Below are 2,855 nucleotides of genomic sequence, written 5' to 3' on the forward strand. Positions count from 1 at the left end.
AAAAAAAATGCCGCGAAAGAAACGAAATGAAAACGAAAATGAAGAGTGGGAAAGAAGAATAATAGAAATTGAAATACAAATGAAAGAACAAACAAAAAAAATAGAAAAACAAAAGAAGGAGATACAAAATGTTAGAGAAGAACATAAAACGGAAATTCAAAACTTAAAGTTACAATGGGAAGACATACATAATAAAAAAATACAAGAAACGGAAGAAAAGTACAAATCAATAATTGAAGAAATGGAAAGTCGATACGTAACCACATGCAGACATATGGGAGACAACTACCAACAGAACACTCAAAATCAAAAGGAGGAGGGTTATAGGGGACCCATAACGGACATAACTAAACCATTATTTTACGGAAATCGAAGGGACATGCACCCCGTAGATTTTTTTAAATAGACTTAATGAATATTTTGCTGTAAAACAAATTACATATACAGATGAAAAACTAATAATAGCAGGGGACTGTTTAAGAGCTACGGCCAGCAACTGGTTCTCAACTATAAGATTTCAAATAAACAACTTCCGAGAATTCCAAGAGACATTTAAAGACGAATATTGGTCAAGGGACATCCAAATGCAAACGTGGAGCCAATGTCTCGGTATAAAACAAGTACCTAACGAAGCAAGCTATCGGGAACATTTTTCGTATTGGGCGACCAAGCTAAGGCATCTCGAAGTACCGAGACTAGCGGAACAAGAAATTGTAAGCAGTATTGCCGGCCATTACCCAGGATATTTAAGGGCAATATTAATATCACTACCGGAGTGTACAATACTCAATGCAATGAAAATATTGGGTACAGAGGAACACCGGAACAACAATAATAATTATAATAACCGACTACCACAAAACAGGGAAAACAACAACAACAATCAAAATAGAACAAGAGAAGACCCCCCACGAAGGGAAGGCAATTGGCGAAACACAGGAAGAAACGAACAAACAAGAGAATACCAAATTCCGAGAAATACACAAGAATCGGATAACACACAATGGCGAGATAGACAAGCAATTAATCAAATTAATGCGACTGAAGCGAGTAGTGACACCGACGATGAAAGTCAAGTTAACCATACGGTTAATAACATACAAGCGAGTAACGTATCGGTGAGCCCGTATTTGAGTTGTATGATTGAAGGAGGAGCAATACAAGCCCTAGGTTGATACCGGAGCTACGATCAGTGTAATTAATAAGGAACTAGCTGAATCAACTATTAAAAAATAATCCTGAAATACCTGTATTACCAGTGAACCAGTGTGCAAATCAGCAATGCTGTAGGTCGCAAAATCTGTAAGGTATCCAAGCAGTTGTTTTGTAGTTGTAAAATAGGGGAACAACAGATATACATAAATTTTATTCAAGTAGAAAACCTGAACGAACGAGCAATAATTGAGCTGACATATTAAATCAGTATAATGCACACATTAACTTCAATGATAAAACGATTATGTGGTCAATCGGAGGAGAAACAAGGGACCACACCCCTTTTCCGAAAATCTATCAGTACCAGGATCAGAAAAAAATCAGATAACGGACATAGAAGTCATCGAAAACCCAGTGACCGAGCATAACGATGAGTCAACAGGAAAACGAAATATTCAACCAGTTGTTAAAAGAATATCAACACATTTTCTCAGACAATCCAGGACTGATCAAAGGATATGAGTGTCAAATTAAACTGAATCCAGGAGAACCGATATACCAGCGACCATACCCGATACCTATATCGAAACTAAGCAAAATGGATAAGGAAATACAATGTATGATAGATTTAGGAATAATTGAAAAATCAGATTCACCGTGGTCATCACCAATAATTGGGATTGAAAAAAAAAATGGTGATATCAGATTATGCATCGACGCAAGGCAGATTAATAAAAGAATCATACCCGATCGTGAATGTCCCATGAATATAGAGGAGATATTATTAAAGTTTCAAGGGAGCCAAATACCTCAGCACTATAGATCTGACGGCCGGCTACTGCAATGCCAACTTAAAAAGAAAGTCGAGAAGTAACAGCTTCCTCCATAGGGGGACGGAATTATCATTTTAGAGTACTTCCTTTTGGACTAGTGAATTCGGTGGCAGAGTTCCAAAAAATATTGGACAGAGTTCTGGGACCAGAGATACTAGAATTCACGGCGACGTATGTAGACGACATACACATAACATCAACGAACTTTGAAGAACACATACAACACCTGAGAGCAATATTTAAAAGGTTTGAGGAACACAACGTGACAGTGAATATCCATAAGTCACAGTTTCTACAGAAAAAAATTACCTTCCTGGGCCATATAATCTCGGAAGAAGGCATCGGTATGGACCCAGAGAAGATAAGGACTATTCAAGAATTCCCCGCACCGAGGAACCAAAAACAAGTAAGGGCTTTCCTTGGTTTCATTAACTTTTATCGCAAGTATATCAGGGACCTGTCCATACTAACGGAAAAACTTAGTCAGCTTACAAAAAAGGATCAAATATGGACGTGGGGACCATATCTTATTAAAGAAGTAAGGGACAACAATACAGTCACAGTCCAGGAAGGACTAGATGTGGTAACACACAACGTCAGAAACGTCAAGCCGTATATCAATATTAACTAAATTGGTCAATGACTAATAATAATAAAAAAAAAAAAAAAAAAAAAAAAAAAAAAAAGAAGAAAATAAATATGTCTCTAAATGTTGTATGTTGGTGATGGATATCATGTTGAAAAAAGTATATATGTATATGTAAATATTGGATATTTTTAGTTAAAAGTAAATATGGCAAAGTATCGGCAGAGGATCGAACAGTTATTTGGGGATGATGGGTTCACCGAGGACGAGGAGACCATCAG

The 2,855-nt window shown here is 36.8% G+C and overlaps 1 protein-coding gene across 1 annotated transcript; it reads left to right on the plus strand.

Annotated features, from left to right (window-relative positions):
* The first annotated feature begins 241 nt into the window (after positions 1 to 241).
* On the plus strand, positions 242 to 1,175 carry LOC132951382 (GATA zinc finger domain-containing protein 4-like). The gene is made up of 2 exons (XM_061023194.1): positions 242 to 320; positions 448 to 1,175. Exons 1-2 carry the CDS (start codon positions 242 to 244, stop codon positions 1,173 to 1,175), a joined length of 807 nt encoding a protein of 268 aa, XP_060879177.1.
* The last annotated feature ends 1,680 nt before the right edge of the window (positions 1,176 to 2,855 follow it).

Source organism: Metopolophium dirhodum, chromosome 8 (genome assembly GCF_019925205.1).
Source record: "Metopolophium dirhodum isolate CAU chromosome 8, ASM1992520v1, whole genome shotgun sequence".
Lineage (NCBI taxonomy): Eukaryota > Metazoa > Arthropoda > Insecta > Hemiptera > Aphididae > Metopolophium > Metopolophium dirhodum.